Consider the following 16,796-nt stretch of genomic DNA (forward strand, 5'->3'; position numbering starts at 1 on the left):
GGCTTTGTTATTATTTTGGCTTGGTGTGGCATGAGGCATTGTAATTGTAAGTATTTGACAAATGCTTTCATCAAGGGATGAATATAATCAGTTACCTTATAATTTTTATCATTTGATTGGATTTTTTGTTGGAATTGGGGCCGGTCACCAAATCAGTTAATATACTCAGTTAACTTATAAACAAGTCCATTATGTTAACAGATTTTGTACTACTACATTATGCAAGGTTGTTTGATTTAGATTGTAGAAAGAATCGAGTATTAGTTAATATATGGTCATTGGTATCCAGTATCAAGCCTCTTATAAGACCATCTCCAACCCACAATCCCAAATTTCTATCCCAAATCCCAAATTTGGTCTTACTACAGAAAATTTTACTCCAATGTATTAGCTTTTATTAAGGTTATTTTCAATAAAATTTCAACTATTCCTGTTTTATAAATTTATTATATATTAATAATTATCAATTTTAGTTATTAATTAAATAATTATTATTATTGATTATTAATTAATTACACACAAATTAATATTATAAATAACTACTTATAATTATATTAATGAAATAATAATTTTATATTTTTTTCATTACAATAATAAAAAAACAATAAAAAAATAAAAAAATATAATAAAAAAATAAAAAAATAATGTGGACTCCGAATTTGAGGGTTCATGATAGTGTATTCCCGAATTTGGGGTTACTATCTAGAAAACCCAAAGTGGGGTGGGATTTGGGTGTGGGTTGGAGTACTCTACACCCAAATCCCACCCCAAATTTGGGATTTGACAGAAGGTTGGAGATGGTCTTAGAGTTTTTATAGTATTTTTTTAAAAAAATAATAGATGAATCACACTTTTATTCAAATAGCAAAACTAGTACAAAGACAAAAAAAAAGAACAGAAAAAATAAAAAAATAACTCAGATCCAAACGAACTAAAAAAACATCACCAGTAGGAATGTATTTTCAAAAAAAAATAAAAGATCTGACTTAAGGTATATTTTTACATTTAAAAGACTAATTTACATTTACCAAAACAAAAATGAAAAATCACACAAGCATTAGTAAACAAAAAAAAAAATTACACAAATGGCCATTAAAATTAACGCCAAACTACTACTAATAATAATAACAACAACACAGAAATCAATCACAATTCACAAACAAAGCTTTAGAACTATGAAATCTGGTTACAAACTCATCCATATCATCACCAAACACCAAAATCCAAACCATACCAACCTTCAGTCCAACAAAACAATCAAACCTCCCATTGTTGTCCTTCATGTCACACCCAAGGTGAAGGAGCCCACTTCCCCCATCCACCTCACACCAAAGAAAAAGACAATCAATCTCCGTTCCCTCCAACGTATAAACCCCCTTAATTTGTTCTCCTACTAAGCATTCCCTTGTTTATTCATCATCAACACATCCTTCTCTTCAATCTCCAAACATCAAAATGCCAAAACTATTCCACCAATCATGTTACCCCTCAACCAATCTCCGGCATCTCCTAACCAAATCCACATCACAAGACAACACCACCATACCAGAATCTTGCATGCACGAGATAACCATCATCTTAACCGACTCACCATCCACAACGCACAGCTTCGTGCTTGCTTTCACTCGCCGCTTCGGCCGAGCCCACTCGGCGTGTGTCGCAACTAAATGCCTCATGATTCTTCACCGGCTTCTCCGAGCACTACCCACTCCTCATCCTTTCCGTTCCGACTTACTCTACGCTCGTGCCAACGGCTTCATCTCTCTCAACCCTTGCAACTTCCGGTGCTCGTCATACGACCTCACTGTCTTCGTTCACGCCTACGCGCGCCTTCTCGACCACGCGCTCAGTCTCGACCACGCCACGCTCACTGATCAGCCAGTTAATGTGACTAACTTCATTGAGAGAATCAAAGAGGCTGAGCGTGCACTTGAGCTGGTTCCTCAGGTTCAAGATTTGTTGGACTTAGTGATGGAGTGTGAGCCCATGGGAACTACACCATTGAGTTATGTGACACGGTTGGCGATGGAGCAGATTGCGCGTGAGAGTTTTGCTTGTTATGCGGCGGTGCGGCATGCCGTCCCTGTTATGCTTGATAACCTCTTGTGCATGCGCCACCAGAGCTGTGTTGCTGGGCTCGGTGTTTACCGTCGTGCAGCTGATCAAGGGAGAAGGTTATATATATATATATATAGTTAAAATTTTTGAAATAATAGTGATTGTTAATATGGAATTATATAGATTTGATGTTTGAATTACAGGTTGTGTAAGTTCTATGAGTGGTGCCGGGGGATGAGGCTGTGTGCGGTTAATGAGTATCCTTTGATTGAGAGGATTCCATGCATTCAGGTGCGTGCGTTGGAATCTTTGGTTGCCGGGTTGTGGCAGCTCACTGAGTCTGAGACTTCATCCTTGTCTTCGTCTTCGTCTTTGTCGTCATTGTCTTCGAAATCACCGGGGAAGTCGGTGAAAACTTATGATGTTGAGGTTGATGAAAAGCCGTTGATAAGGTTGGAGGAGGAGGAAGAGGAAGGATGGGAGGAGCTCTTGGAGGCATCTTTGGAAGGCCTTAGGGAGTAAATGGAGGTTGTCTAATACTTGGAAGCAAAAGTATTGATGGGGAAGTGGCAGAGAAGGATGAATGGAGGTTGCATGGGGGCTTGTAATTCTTCTGGTTTGATTAATTTTTTTTCCCCTGATTTTGGGAAGCTTGGAAGAGATCAGTTGGAACAGTGCAATGGTTGTAGGTATGTAATGCAAAAAAAATTATGGGTCTTATTTATTTGTCAAAAAATAAATAAAATTATGGGTCTTATTTATCAATGTCTCTCCTTTTTTTTGTTATGCTTGAAGTTATTGTGATGTTTTGCATGTATAATTAACTAAAAGGTTAAGGAAATGGAGGTGTGTTTGAAGGTTTTTTTCAGGCAGGTCTATCATGTTTTTTATTTTTATTTTTTTTATAAATAAGACAAACATAGTTAGGGGTATGCATACATCTATAAATTGAACATCTGATTATGTATCTTCTCACGATGGCGTAGAGATTGTAAGAATAAGTGTTTTTCAAGATTTATAAATGTATACTCAATAATATAATGATGATTTATATTTTTGCTAATGTCCCTTACACATCTTCTTATATTTGTTAGCTCTACTCTCTCCAAATATAGATTGAAGGATTGGGAAAGCCAGTTTTCAACTGCACGAATATATGTTGAAATATTGATTTTTTATTAGTGTGTGTATTCAAGAGTTCCTCATCAATTAAAAAGTTATAAATTCGGCGATAATTTTTTGTGACTTGTTCTTAAATCAGTTTTAAATACTGTAACACAAATAACTCACTAATTGAGTTGAAGTTAGGTGTTAGAAATGGTTTACTGTCATAAATATCTTATCAAAATTTTATCGTTAAAATACCTTAGGTTTATTTATTAGTTCAGCTCATGTAAAAAAAAAAACAAATGTGGAGTTGAGATTAAGAACATTTTATGGAGGTTTTTCTAATCTATTTTATCTTTATATATTATTTTAAAATTTAACATTAAGAGTTACTTCAATTTCTTCTGACTAAATATCCGGCAATATATTATTTTTATTTTATCTCTTTTTAAAATTAGGTTCTCATACGTTATTGACTTGGGACAAATACATTTTTCCCCTGAAACTTAAAGGCCTATTAAATTTTCAAAAAATATATATAAAAAAAAAATCTGATTTTTATAAAAACACTTCATTTTTTAATTATTGATTTTATTTTTATTGTAATTTTTAAAACTTATAGAGAAACAACGGTAGACACATCAAATTACCAAAATTTGTCACATAAAATATATATACACCATGGTTTATGGCAAAATCATAGACCATTTAAATGCAATCTTACTAAAACTCAAATTGATTAATTTTATTTAAAATTAAAATAACTTACTCAAATATATTTTTTTTTAAATAATTATGAGAAAATATTGTTTACCTTGAATCCTAATGGTTGTTTTAATTTTCTTCCTTCTCTATTAATAAATGTCTTGGACTCTTTGGGCTTCATGTTTATTCCAACTACAACATGTAACCTACACATTCTCCTTTTGTAATTGTCAAATTAGTCTAGAGATCTTTAGGTCGGTCCTTAGAAATATAATCTCCGGAATGACTAAAAAAAATTATTAGAAGTTATCATCCAAATCCGTCATCATTTGCATATGCAATTAGGAAAAAAAATTCTATCCTTTTATTTTCATCAATTAATCAATGAGTGGAAAAATCATATAAACCAAAATAATAATAATAAATAATTATATTTCTCTCTGTTTTTGCATTATCTTATCTAATAAAGATGAGGTAAGGTATTTCATTTTCCAATTAACTTAAAATCAAGGATTCTTATTCATGGTTTGTTCAAATTTTTTAATAAATAAATAAATAAAGTTTTATACAATATAACATCAAGAGTGATTTTGTTAAAAAAAAAAACACTACAACTCTCCTATAGTCAAATTAGAATGTATTTCAACCAATCCATAATTCAAAAATAAAAATAAAAAATAAACCATCAATCTTTTTTTTTTACATTAGATGACAAGCACCCATATTTAAGGTTTAAATCAAAAACGGGTATAGATGTGAAGCATACTCGCAAACTCAATAATATTTTGCCCACACTTTACATAGATTTCGATTTCAAAATAACTCCGAAATGAAAATCTTACATAAAAAATTTAATATTAATATGTCAAGTAACTATTGGTAAATCACCAATCTCTAACAAGGAAGACAAGGAAAAAAAAAACAGCGCCAAGGTTTTTAACATGGCCAATAGATTTGGACTTGCCGTGATCAACTGTAGTCTGCGAGAATGAAACAAAAGCAATATCCACATCAGTCCTCGTCTGCCAAACTGGAAAATGAAATTCTAAAAAACCAAGCCAACAAAAACTTCAGACTCAAACCCAACCAACAAAGATCCCTTATTAAATGACACTAAACCATACCTCCATGATCCATCAAACGAGGCGGCTTAGCAAGTCAAAGTCAACTATATTATTATATTATAAACCATATCCATCTTGCCCAAACTATACTCTCTCTCTCTCTCTCTCTAATAATGCTTACCTCTCTCTCATTCTCACAAATTATTTTGATCCATAACAAGAACATCAATCTAATCAAAGAACTAAATCCAAACCCAATCACAATTAAAACCCAGAAAACACCACTAATCACCTCAAACACCGGTAAAATATAATAAGCGTGTTCTAGCCGGCATGTTGTCCATATATTGATTACATTCACGTCTCATCTTCTCTCCACCATGACCAACAAACCATTGCTTCATAGCTGTCATGGCACCACTCATCTCCACAATGATTCCATTACTACAACTACTACTATTATTCACCATCCAACCCAAACCATCCTTAGCTTTGCAACTTCTCTCCACCTTCACATCCACAAAGTCTCCATGGAACTTCTCCGATGATCTCCTTCTGGTCTCCTCCGACCAAGTCTTCGCGGCCGGGTTCCGCACGTCTCCTCCTTCCTTCGCCGTCTTTGTCTACAATTCTACAAACCAAACCACTGTTTGGTCTGTAAAGACGTCTCCTTTATCATCCATTGTGATCTCATCGTCCGGTGAAGCATCACTTAATGACTCCTCCGGCCGGAACATCTTCTCCAACGCTGCCATTTCCAACGATACCAAGCTCGTCCTCAACAACGATGGTAGCTTGGTTCTCAACAACTGGACGAGCTTTGACTCCCCTACTGATACAATCCTCGCCAACCAAGCTATTCACTCTAATGGAACCTCTCTAACGTCGAGCAATGGCAAGTACCAGTTCATCAACGCCACGAATCTCGTGTTCAATAACAACAGTACTTATTGGGGACCGAGCAATGTTGGCGCAATCCGGAATCTCTCGTCTGATGGGAAGCTTATCGGGGATGGGGGTAGCTTAATCGCTTCCAACTTCGGCAGCACGCGTGCGCTCCGGCGACTCACTCTGGACTCGGACGGGAACTTAAGAGTCTACAGCCTTCGCCGTTCCGGCGGTTGGAGGATGGTTTGGGAGGCCGTGCAAGAGAGATGCACAGTCAAAGGAACGTGTGGGCCGAATGCTATCTGCGTGCCTGAGAACTATAACGAACCGTCGTGCGTTTGCCCGCCGGGATACCGATGGACAAACGTCGAACAAGTTGCGTGCGTGCTTAAAACGAATTTCTCCGGCGCTGACAGCAAGTTCCTCCGGCTTGACTTCGTGGCGTTCGACAATGGGCCGGGGACCGTGGATAGTACGCCGCAATCCTTCGATGATTGCCGAACCAAGTGCTTGGTCAACTCCAGCTGCGCTGGATTCAGCTACAGATACAACGGCGATAGATATTGCTTGCAATACAGCGAACAGCTTGCCTACGGTTACTGGTCGCCGGCGACGAAGACCGTGACGTACATCCGAGTGGCGAGGTCGGAGAGAGACGTGAGCAACTTCACCGGGATGACCTCTTTGGTAGACACGGTGTGCCCAGTGAACATCAGCCTCCCGGAACCGGCCAAGGAGTCGAAGACCACAGCGCGGAACCTTGCCATCATAATCACTTTGTTCGCAGCCGAGCTCCTCGTCGCCGTCATGTCCTTTTGGGCGTTCCTAAGCAAGTACTCCAAGTACCAGGACATGGCCCGGGCCTTCGGGTTAGAGTTCCTCCCCGCCGGCGGACCCAAACGGTTCTCCTACGCCGAGCTTAAGGCAGCCACCAACGACTTCTCCAACCTCCTCGGTCGAGGCGCGTTCGGCCAGGTCTTCAAAGGCGAGCTCCCCGACCACCGTGTGGTCGCCGTGAAACGGCTGAAAAACGTGGACACCGGCGAGGCCGAGTTCTGGGCGGAAGTCACCATTATCGCGCGGATGCATCACCTGAACCTCGTCCGCATGTGGGGCTTTTGCGCGGAGAGAGAACAGCGCATGCTCGTCTATGAGTACATCCCCAATGGCTCTCTCGACAAGTACCTCTTCCAGCCAAGAGGAATGAAGATGAACAACGCCATAGACACGCCTGAGAGACCTCTTCTAGATTGGAACATCAGGTATAGGATCGCAGTGGGAGTGGCGCGCGCCATTGCTTACCTTCACGAAGAGTGCTTAGAATGGGTGCTACATTGTGACATCAAACCGGAGAACATCCTCTTGGAAGATGATTTCTGTCCCAAAGTCTCCGACTTTGGGTTGTCGAAGCTGGCGAACAAGGAGGACATGGTGAGCATGTCGAACGTGCGGGGAACTCCAGGGTACATGGCGCCGGAGTGGGTGATGCCGGGTCAACACGTCACAGCTAAAGCTGATGTCTTTAGCTTCGGTATGGTGCTGCTGGAGATCGTCTCCGGCGAGAGGAACAATGAGTTCCGGCAGTCGACGATGGTGAGTGAGGAATGGTATTATCCAAAGTGGGCGTTTGAGAAGGTGTACCTGGAGAAGAAGGTGGAGGATATACTTGATAGAAGGATACTGGATAAGTTTGATGATAGAGAGCACTTTGCACTGGTGGATAGGATGGTGAAGACGGCCATGTGGTGCTTGCAAGGCCGGCCGGAGATGAGGCCGTCCATGGGGAAGGTGGCGAAGATGCTTGAGGGATCAGTGGAGATCATGGAGCCTGAAAAACCCACCATTTTCTACTTGGGAGATGCCCATTGATATGAGTTCCATGAATGAGACCAATTGAGACCTTTGAATGAGCAAACAGAGATGAATTCAAATGGACAAATTGTGAGGAAGTAATCAAAGCAGTTCATGTGTTCATGAATTGTTTGATTCTGTTTCAAGTATATATAGACAATAATGTGTATAAGTTTTCTTATAGATAATCAAGATAGAATAAGAGATTGATTCTGATTATTTGTTTAGGCATTTTGGTCTGAATACTTTAAAAAGTTGAGCAATTGAATGAAATGTAAGAACAGAAGGAAAGTTGTTAAAACAGAGATGTTTTTGCTATGTATGATATAAAATGTATGAAATTAGTTTAAATGAAACAAGCCTGCAATTGAATACTTTGTAGGACCCTTATCAATTCTACCAAGATTGGTCCATCAATGTTCAATTAAAGCATTCCAAAAAAATAAAATAATATTGCTAGTAAAGATCTGTAATTCATTGCAGTTTTATTGGAAAGCAAGGATTTGATCAGACTGGAGTGGACCACCTTTCTTAAAAACTTATTTTTTTTCAAGTAACGTAGACAATGGATTAACCTCCGACCACTCTTGTTCTCTGCCGGCCATATAAGACTTTGCTAGAGTCTTAACGAATGAGAAAGCTTAAGAATATGGTTAGCATTCAACAAGTAATAACTAGTACATATCAGGTGGGAAGTCAAATATGATATAGCCTAATATTGGAGCCACTTCAAACCAATTTAGAAGTACTAGTTCACATCCTACATGAGGTACATGAGGTACATGACACTCAAAAAGGGGGAAAGTATACAGATGATAGTTAACAGTCCTAATCTTAATGACGTAGAGCTTAATTGGCAATGTGTTTGACTCTCTAATCTGTCTTTAGCAAAGATGAACAAAGAATCAACTACTTTAATCAATACAGCTAAATCTGATATTCGTGCAATATATTCAACGCACACATAAAGCGAATGTCCACACACAACTGAAACCATGATTAGATTAATACAAATAAACAATGCCTCAATTGTTTAGACAACCATTCACATAATCAAACTGACTTAATTAAAGTATCACTTTGATTGAAGAATGATATGAATGCCAAGATATACAACCATGTTATTGCCATCTGGTGTATGTTTTCTAGTTTATCGGTTTTATCTATCTTCTAACTATTAGTGCCATTTCTCTGACATTTAACTCAAATAGAACTATCATTCCTGAAATTGGCATCAGTATCATTCTTTCAGTGGCACCGGAAATTCTAATTTATTTCATTCTTTCTCAATGTGATATCAGCTTGATAAAGTTACCTCCCATAATCTAGTCTTTCTACACATCACTTTCTTGCCAAGATAGTGATCAATTAACAGCACTAATCCACCACAATATGCGATGATAAAATGACAGATCTTGACATTAGGCCTAGGTCATAAATGACCAAAAAATTCAACTGTAAAATAATAAAAACACTAGTGGAGCCAATTTAAAGATAGTGATCAATTAACAGTACTAATCCACCGCAAAATGCGGTGATAAAATGACAGATTTTGACATTAGGCCGTAGGTGATCAAAAAGTTCAAAGTTCAACTGTACATAATAAAAACATTAGTGGAGCCAATTTAAAGATTTTAAATATAAATATATAGATATATATTAAGTAGGACAACAAATTCAAGAACAACTCACAAAAGACCATTAGCTATGATCATGTAACCTGACTATAAGATCGAAATGAGAAAATACACAATGTTTATGCCAATCAATAGTATTCAATTTTTTTGTCCTCAGTTAATGACTAGAGAATCAAAGCTAGAGTTATCATGGCTTGATTGAATCATATATAAATGATCCTTATACTCCCAACAAATGCAGATAAATCAAAATAAAAAATCAGAGAAAGAGTAAATATTAATAAATAAAACAACAAAGTGCCCAAAAGTACCTGGATGTGTTGTGAATTAAGAAATAGAACGGGACATCAACTCAGCCAAAATCACAGCCGTCCAATCCACGAGAGTCCACAGATCCGACGGCTGAATAGTCCCCCAAAAGCTAGCTAGCGCATTCAAAATTAACTACCAAACCGGCGCCAACTCCCAACCAATGGCAACCTGCCACGTAACACCACTCCAGTAACCGCCCAAACGTCTCCACAGTGATCTGTTAATGAAACGTACCGCTGAGATTTGCCCGGTTTGCTCTGAAGCTCGACGGCGTCCGTCCGATCTTTCAACCGGTTCCCAGAACGAAGAAGAGACTGAAATGACCGATCAGTCCTTAGCTATATAAACCAGGGCAGCCATCATTCTTGTGATTACTCACAAGCTCAAGGCCTTTTTGGTCATTAACCATCTCATGCCAAAGAAGATCGCATCATCGGCGCCATTGCTTAGCTCGTGGTTGGCATTCGGAGAGCGAGGGAGCTATCGAGAAAGAAGAGAGATCGGAGATGCCGATGGCGGCGATCTCCGATCTGACGGCGGGGAAGAAGCGGATAGCCAAGATCTATGGTCTGCACGGGTTCCTCGGGCCTGGATGCCCCAAGAGCTCCTTCGCGGGGGCGTTCCGGGACAACATCCGTGAGTTTCTTCGAGAGTGCGGGGAGGTGGAGGAGAAGGCGACGGAGGGGATGCCGACGTGGTGCACGCTACTCGTTGATGAGAGGACCGGCGTCGTGGCACCGCTCTACACCGTTGAGGAATGCGTCAGCCGATCGCCTCGCCCTTTCTGCGACTACTGCCGCAGCGCCGGTAAGCGTCTTCTCTTTCTCTCTTCTTCGATGTTGTTGGGCTAGGGTTTGGTCGTTGTTGCCTCGGTTCTTTAAAATTTCGAGGTTTTGATCTCGCGGTTTTGGGGGGAAATTGCTTTTTGCCGGTAATTACGTGGATTCAGTTTTTTTTCATTTATCTGAAATTTATAATTTTTATAATAATTTTCTTGTTTAATTAATTTAAAATTTATTGGCATGAAAAATAGAAATTAAAATGCTTGCTGGATATCGAGGATTGAGATTAAAGAAAAAATTATTTATTTATTTATTTATTTATTTATAACCATTTATTTCTTATAAAAACTCTAATTTTTTTTCCAATATAAACGTTTCTACCATTTACCCATCAAAAATTCCAATTCAATATGATTTCTGGCCTTTTTTTTAAAAATTTTTCTATTATTTTTTTAATTGTAAATAAGTAAAAAAAAATACAATTGAAACTAGAAGTGTTTTTTTTATAAATAAAACACTTCTGAGTTCAAAAAATATTATTTGTATTGATTTTTTTGTAAAAGCAGAAGCCGAAAAAAACAAATATATATTTTGTTAGAAACTAGTCAAGACCAACTTCGGAAAAAAAACTGTTTTTTAATTTATTTTTACAACGTTTGCTTATATTAAAAAAAGTAATCTAAAATTGAAAAAAGCTTTTTTTTCTGAAAGTTAATTCCAACAAAGCCTAATTTTATTTACAACACAAACTTACTTTTTATTCAGAGAATAAATCATTAAAAAAACATTTCACATGTTTTTGGAGTTAATAAATTTCATAATATTGATAACATTTCAGTGGTACTGATGTGTAGCAATAGCATGATGATGGAGCTTGGCATGCAGGTTGGAGTCACCACCTGGTATCGAAGAGAAGGTACCACATGATAATCCCATGGGACGAGGACTGGGACAAGCGTGGCCTCCAACCCACCGCCCTGCACCACCACAACCATCTCCTCCACGGTCTCATCCACTGCAATGGCTTCGGCCACCTCCTCTGCATCAATGGCTTTCCCTCCGGTTCTCGCTTCCTCTCAGCCTCTCTTCTCATGGACCTCTGGGACCGTCTCTGTTCCTCTCTTCGCGCACGGTGATTAACCCAATCTCGTTTGTTGTCTCTTTTAATTTCTTCTTGATTTCCTTACTTTCATTCAATGATGTATAGCTCTTAATTTGCAGAGTGGTCTCGGTGGAGGATGTGGCGAGGAAGAAGACGATGGAGCTGCGTTTGCTCCTCGGCGTCGCTCATGGTGTCACCTGGTTCGGCCGTTGGGCCTATCGCTTTGCTACTGGCTCCTATGGCATTGATTACCATCTCTACGACCGCGCTGTTCATCTTCTTGCGCACCTTAATCTCGATTATCTCGTCTCTTCCAACCCCTCCAACCACAACCTCTGCCGCATTGTTCACTCTTACCGCAGGCTCCGCCGATCATACCGCGAGACAACCGATCTTTACACCGTCCGTGACCTCCTCCAGTTCCTTTTTGACATCAAGCGCAACCCGGTTGCGCGGCCAGTAAACCGATCAACCCGAAGCCACTGCAGCCGCAGCCACCGCCGACATCACCGCCGGCGGAGGCGAGGAAGAAAGCGGCGAGGAAACGGTACCGAGACTTCGCATTGGTCGCGGCTGAATTGGCCAGCCGATGGCCGGTGCGGCGATTGTGCACGGTGGCAGGGGTAGTCGTAGACGCTCTGCGGGAAAGCGGTGGGAAGCTAACCCGTCAGGAGGTGCGCGACGCCGCTCGCCTCGAGATCGGTGACACTGGCCTCATCGACTTCGTCCTCAAGTCCCTCGGCAATTGCGTCGTCGCCGGCTCCCTCATCCGTCGATCACCCAATCCCTCCACCCGAGTGCTGGAGTTCTCCATCGTCGAAAACCCAGATCGAGCGTCTTCAGACGAGGCTGAACTCAGCGTTGATCTCACCCAGCCGGGTGCTTGGCAGGTGGACCAGGATATCGTCAGTGTCTACAAGGCATTGATCGAGACGAGGCCAGAGGAAACAAGAACGGTGCTGGACTGCAAGCATTGGGTGAAGACATGGGAACTTAGGGATAACGAGGATGATCTACTGAGGTTTCACGTGGCGTGGGAGCCGGAGGACGGGGAGAAATGGGCGACGACTCGGGAGCCACATCCAACGGAGGTGGTAGTGGTGGCGGCGCACGCAGGAGTTGGTGAGCTGAAGGCTGAGGCGGAGAGAGCCCTGAGAGACACGTACTGTGTGCTGGGATGGTTCAGGGTGACTGGGATAGAAGGAATCAAAGGTGAGGACTGGGATCCGGTGATGCTCGGTGGGGCAGAGAGCGGGGCGACGCTGGCAGTGCGCGGGGTGGGAGCGGACTTGGGCTTGGCGCTGAGGTACGAGGGCGGGGCCAACGCGTGGGCTGTGGGTTGCGCGTGCGGAGCCAGGGACGATGATGGGGAGCGCATGGTGGCGTGCGACGTGTGCGATGTGTGGCACCACACGAGGTGTGTCGGTATCCGAGATGGGGATCCCGTGCCGCCGCTGTTCCTCTGCGCGCTGTGTGGGAGCTCGTTGCTTGGTGCTGCTGGGCCTGCTGCACCGTTGCCTAGTTCTGCTGTTTTCCGGAATGTGATGCTGGATGAGCTGAGAAGATATGCATGATTGGATTGAATTGTTCTGCAAAGGATTTTTTTTTTTTTTTTCTCTCGGGAAACATGATGTGATTGGTTGGATTCTAGATTCTAACTGGAAATTGCGATTGTGATTCCATTGTTGTGGACTATCTGTAACTCAAGATTAAATTCTGGTTTTGCCAGTGTAACATGAACCAAGTTGCAGTTATTGTTCAACAAAGGTTGCCCACAACGATTGTCAAAAACAAGTAGATATGATGATACGGTAATTAGAGTGGTTTGATGACCCTGTAAAGATTAAATTGTAGTTATTTATGATCATGGTGATCGATGTCTAAATCTCTATTCTTGTACTAACTGCAAATTATCAATGCACTAATAATTTACTTGAGATTTAAAGGAGGTTCTGTAATATAAAAGCTAATGGTTTCTAAAATGGTAAATAAAATTTTTGTAATTTCTATACAATGTATTTTTCCATATCAGCATGAGTTCTCCCTTGCATGAAAAATGCATCCTGGCACAAAAACATTCAGTCATGCACATGACTGAACTTAATGATCGGTTTCGCTATGGCATGTGGTAGGTTATGTTAAAATACAAATTTCTTTGATCATGACTGGAAATTGATGCCAATGCACACAGCATCCTTTTCTTTGCAAAGGACCTACGGATTCTCATTGGCATCAGGGTCTAATCATCGCCTCAACTAATCTAAAAGCAAACACACCCAACTGTTTAGAGACAGTTATCTACATACTAGCCATGAGGCCTGAATTATGGGCATTTGAGGGACACTCATGCCATACTATCCACAAGAACATTCACAAAATTCAAATGAAAAAAGTGCAGCTAAACATGTGACTTTCACACCTTTTAGAAAAGTAGAACATATATATGGACTATGGAGAGACCATGCTACATTTCCCACGTACGCTGACAAGAAACATGGCCACTGCAGAAGAATCACATTCAGACATACACAACTTTCTACACGTGAAATAATATCCTTTCGTATAATAAGCACAATCCTAGGAATATATATATATATATATATATATCAGTTTTAAATTAGATACAAATATCTTTTTTGATTTATAAATTATATTAAAATTCAATTTGGTCTTTCAAAACAAAAGCAAGAAGAAATTATTATAGTTAAGTTTTATATATATATATATATTTATTCAGAAAATTAATATACTAAAACATTTAATTTTGCTTTTAAATTATTGGGCATTTCTGTAATAAAAAAAAACCTCATCACATCATACGCTTATCTTTATAAAAAATAAAAAAAAACCATAAACCTAATCAACAAAAAAAAAAGACAATACCGGCTCCATGAAAACACAAATTCAATAAACATCCTCAAAAAGAACCGACCAAAATAATAAAAGCTAATCAAATAATAATAATAATAAAGCAAGCAAATAATAAGGCAACAACAATGGGCCATCGTCCGATCCCAATCCAACCACTCATAGAGCTTCATCATGCCATTCATAATAAACAAACATTAAAACACGGTCACCGAAAAAATGGGACCAAAAAAAATAATCGCCCCCCTTTTGTCCGCCACAATGCACCAAACCAATCCTCTTCACACAGACACAGTGACAGCCCCCACTTCTTTGAATATACATAGTTAAATTAATAAGGAAAAAAATGAATAATAATCACTGAATTATCATTGTTTTATTTCCAAAGTCATTCTATCATTTAATAGGGAAAATTTTGAGAAAATTTGGAGGTTTCATGATAGAATTTTACTTGCGTTTTTTTGGCCTCAGTGAACCGGAGACCTGGTTGGCGTGCCTTTCCGCCTGCTCTTCTTGATCCTCGGGATCAGCTCGCTCGAATCCGACGGCTGTGGGGACGCGAGACAAGATGATGAATCCTCCCCTGCCTCGAGATCGGAACTCGATGATAAGATCGGGCCTGTGTCATCCACGCCCGATGAACCGGGCTCGTCCGCGGCCCGCTCCGACACCCTAATGGTTAGAGACGGTGATTACTGATTAATTAAGCGGGTGTGTTTATTATAATGTTAAAAGACACAAATACCCATGGATGTAGCGTTAATCACCTTGCATGCAAATGGAGCAGTATCGGAATGGATTGGAGATGACTCGACCGCATATCTCGCACGATGCCGCGGTTGCTGAGGGTTTGGACGGCTTGGATTGCTTCCTGGAGTTTAGCAACACCACCTTCGCACCATTGGTAGTGTAAGTCTACATTGAAAGTTATTAAAAAAAAATCAATAATTCTGTCCTTTTTTCCATTTTTATTATAAATATGGTTTTACCTCAAATATATGTTAATTAACTATATTTTAAGTAATAAAAAATTCATATTTCATACTTGAATTACACCCTTTATGGATAATTCAATGAATCTGAAATTTTCTAACAAAAGAAAATGCCATATAAAGCTTTTTAAATTTAATGTTTATATATTCACAATTACTTAATTAACATAAATTATGAGAAAAAAAAGTTTCCGTTTTTAAATTACATCATTTATAGACAAATTCAATAAATCTGAATTTTAAATGTTTTAACAAATATGGTAAGATTCAAAATCAAGAGATTTACAAAATTGGGAAAAAATGTGGATCTTTGTATCTGAAATTAGACAGTACCGAAGAAAAAAAAAACAAACAAAGATGACCCGTCCCATGAAATTTCCAAAAATTTAAGAATAAATGAAAAATAATTAGGGTTCAAACCACTCTAACAAATTCTATAGATAAGAACGAAATCAAACCAAAAAGATCAATTTTAAAGCATTTGGGTATAATTTCAAAAAGAAATAAACAAAATTTTTGATAATTCTCATGATTTAAATCAATAGAATTGCCCACGAATTTCGTTCTACTACTCAATCAATACTTCTCCCAGAAATCAAAGAAATTACCACCATTTAAGTCAGCAGTATCATATATAAAGTCTTCAAAAGAGAAAAATCCAAAGTTCCAAAAGAAAACAGGGGAGTCAAGATGATTACCTGAACTTTCGAACAATCAACAAACTTCTGCAAATCTTGAACCTGAACAACATCCTGATAGATATATCTACGGATCTGGATCATCTTGTGATGTCGATGCCTCTCCGGCGGCGGCACAGCCAAGCAATGCGAGCAAAGACACTGGTCACAATGGATGCAGTAAACGTTCGTCTCGCTCTTCCTCAGATCCCTATGCTCATCGCAAACCTCAAAGAATTTCTTGCTCAGCAACAACCCCAACCATCGGGGGCTCTTCCGCTCCATTCTCCACTTGAAATGCAGACCAAAATAAAAATAAAATAAAATAATCCAACGAAAAATTCAGACAACAATTGGAAAAAGTCAGAGTTTGGAGAGAGAATCAAAGATAGAAAATCAGGGTTTTGGTTAGGGTTTCGCCATCTTCTCCAGCTTCTCTCGCTGCTCGGCGGCGGAGATGGCAGGGAAGAGAAGAGAGAGAAGAGAGAGAGAGAGAAACAGAGAAGCGTCGAGTTTTGGGATTTATATGGGTGGGGTTTAGGCGAATCATCGATTGCTAGAGCGGGAAAGTGGGCCAATCTTAGCCGTTCATCTCGGAGAATGGGTATTTGGGAATAGTAAAAGGAGATTTCCACCGTCTGATGAAAATGGTCACGAGTTACACGTCCTTAAGGACACGTGTCACTAGGTGAGTGGGTGAAGCAGGTGTGGCGGGAGTGCAATTGGGCACGCAGGGTGTTGACAGAGGTTTTT

At 39.7% G+C, this 16,796-nt stretch overlaps 4 protein-coding genes across 4 annotated transcripts; 3 read left to right on the top strand and 1 right to left on the bottom strand.

Annotated features, from left to right (window-relative positions):
- Positions 1-1,561: 1,561 nt before the first annotated feature.
- LOC120282676 (putative clathrin assembly protein At4g25940) lies at positions 1,562-2,789 on the top strand. The gene is made up of 2 exons (XM_039289514.1): positions 1,562-2,174; positions 2,262-2,789. The coding sequence occupies exons 1-2, from the start codon at positions 1,675-1,677 to the stop codon at positions 2,578-2,580; spliced, it is 819 nt and encodes a 272-aa protein (XP_039145448.1). The 5' UTR covers positions 1,562-1,674; the 3' UTR covers positions 2,581-2,789.
- A 2,079-nt stretch (positions 2,790-4,868) lies between these two features.
- Positions 4,869-7,990, top strand: LOC120282138 (G-type lectin S-receptor-like serine/threonine-protein kinase At1g34300). Its single transcript, XM_039288889.1, has one exon. The coding sequence runs from the start codon at positions 5,346-5,348 to the stop codon at positions 7,689-7,691; it is 2,346 nt and encodes a 781-aa protein (XP_039144823.1). The 5' UTR covers positions 4,869-5,345; the 3' UTR covers positions 7,692-7,990.
- Positions 7,991-9,644: 1,654 nt separating this feature from the next.
- Positions 9,645-13,080, top strand: LOC120282139 (PHD finger protein MALE MEIOCYTE DEATH 1-like). The gene is given in 4 exon segments (XM_039288890.1): positions 9,645-10,429; positions 11,290-11,536; positions 11,626-12,000; positions 12,003-13,080. Coding segments are annotated over 4 exon segments (1,995 nt in total). The 5' UTR covers positions 9,645-10,134.
- Positions 13,081-14,830: 1,750 nt separating this feature from the next.
- On the bottom strand, positions 14,831-16,559 carry LOC120282413. Its single transcript, XM_039289223.1, has 3 exons — positions 16,065-16,559; positions 15,142-15,289; positions 14,831-15,045 (listed from the first exon to the last, which is right to left on the bottom strand). The coding sequence occupies exons 1-3, from the start codon at positions 16,326-16,328 to the stop codon at positions 14,999-15,001; spliced, it is 459 nt and encodes a 152-aa protein (XP_039145157.1). The 5' UTR covers positions 16,329-16,559; the 3' UTR covers positions 14,831-14,998.
- Between the last annotated feature and the right edge of the window lie 237 nt (positions 16,560-16,796).

This window comes from Dioscorea cayenensis, chromosome 18 (assembly GCF_009730915.1).
Source record: "Dioscorea cayenensis subsp. rotundata cultivar TDr96_F1 chromosome 18, TDr96_F1_v2_PseudoChromosome.rev07_lg8_w22 25.fasta, whole genome shotgun sequence".
Classification (NCBI taxonomy): Eukaryota; Viridiplantae; Streptophyta; class Magnoliopsida; order Dioscoreales; family Dioscoreaceae; genus Dioscorea; species Dioscorea cayenensis.

Excerpts from the sequence above, each read along its gene's own strand:
- LOC120282676 (XM_039289514.1), top strand. The coding sequence starts at position 1,675 with ATGATTCTTCACCGGCTTCTCCGAGCACTACCCACTCCTCATCCTTTC. Across the intron at positions 2,175-2,261 it reads GCAGCTGATCAAGGGAGAAG|GTTGTGTAAGTTCTATGAGT; the intron begins GTTATATATATA and ends TTTGAATTACAG.
- LOC120282413 (XM_039289223.1), bottom strand. The coding sequence starts at position 16,328 with ATGGAGCGGAAGAGCCCCCGATGGTTGGGGTTGTTGCTGAGCAAGAAA. Across the intron at positions 15,290-16,064 it reads TTGATTGTTCGAAAGTTCAG|ACTTACACTACCAATGGTGC; the intron begins GTAATCATCTTG and ends CTTTCAATGTAG. Across the intron at positions 15,046-15,141 it reads CTGCTCCATTTGCATGCAAG|GTGTCGGAGCGGGCCGCGGA; the intron begins GTGATTAACGCT and ends CTAACCATTAGG.
- LOC120282138 (XM_039288889.1), top strand. The coding sequence starts at position 5,346 with ATGGCACCACTCATCTCCACAATGATTCCATTACTACAACTACTACTA.